This window comes from Branchiostoma floridae, chromosome 6 (assembly GCF_000003815.2).
Source record: "Branchiostoma floridae strain S238N-H82 chromosome 6, Bfl_VNyyK, whole genome shotgun sequence".
Lineage (NCBI taxonomy): Eukaryota > Metazoa > Chordata > Leptocardii > Amphioxiformes > Branchiostomatidae > Branchiostoma > Branchiostoma floridae.
This window is the reverse complement of record NC_049984.1, coordinates 11,468,021-11,468,938: the sequence shown is the minus strand read 5'-3', so window position 1 is coordinate 11,468,938 and position 918 is coordinate 11,468,021. Positions and strand designations below refer to the sequence as shown.

The 918-nt window shown below is 39.5% G+C and overlaps 1 protein-coding gene across 1 annotated transcript in view; it reads right to left on the bottom strand.

Moving 5' to 3' along the window:
• LOC118418097 (lysosomal protective protein-like) overlaps positions 1 to 918 on the bottom strand; it is a gene marked incomplete at its 5' end in the record, with an annotated part of 33,442 nt that overhangs the window by 3,441 nt on the left and 29,083 nt on the right. The window contains one exon of the mRNA XM_035823926.1: positions 730 to 834. Coding sequence (XP_035679819.1) covers positions 730 to 834 — 105 coding nt within the window. The remainder of the gene's footprint in view (positions 1 to 729; positions 835 to 918) is intronic.

Below are 918 nucleotides of genomic sequence, written 5' to 3'. Positions count from 1 at the left end.
AGCTGTTGCCAAGTTTACAGTCCATGCATTTTTTACATTTCGACAAAAGGGAGGAATGCTTCACTTCGCCACATAAAAACATGTAAGCTACAAGGGGGAGTACCAGTAGTTTCATTATTATGGCACAGCTACACATGCTGCAACTTGAATCCAAATTACATAAATATTTATAATAAAATTTCAATGCTTATACAGGCTTGCTATAATCTACTTTTAAGTACAAACAATCATAAGTGGACTTGAAGCCAAGTAAGCCATCGTCCCTTACACCACATCCACAACGTGGTTGTATTTTTCCCATTACACATGTAATCACACAAGTCTTTACAGCACCATAGACAAGCAAGTTAAGGTGATCTCCCGGCGGTGAGATCAGATAAGGCAGGGTCTGTTTGGTGTAGAACTCATCAGTTAAACTCCCAATTACAAGGGGTTTAGCAACTCAACATAGCCCAGTGTGTGGTCTGTGGACCGATGCCCTTGAATACAGGACACTTGTGAACACTACCTGCCTTCAACAAAATGATTACAGCCACTGTTTATTTTTCCAAATTTACCAAATTGGACTAAGTACTTTCTGATATAAATGGACAGCCAGTACTGCCTGTCTGGTATGTTTGCAGTGGGGCTAGAATAAGGCATTGTCAACCCATGTTCTGCCAGCCCTAAGAATACAAAAACCAAGAAAAGAATTGCTGTGGATGGATTGTATAAGTTGCAAACATTTACCTTGACTGTTAGGAAGGCAAAGTTTTGGTATTCCTTGACAAAGCCAGCAATTTGGTCCTTCCCATCATTGAACAGCCATGCCCTCCTTTGAATCTGTTCCTGTAATGCACATTATGTAGATGTTACAGCATTGTTCATAGGCACAGAAATGTAGCTCTGAAATAGACTATTCTTATAATGTGAAAAATT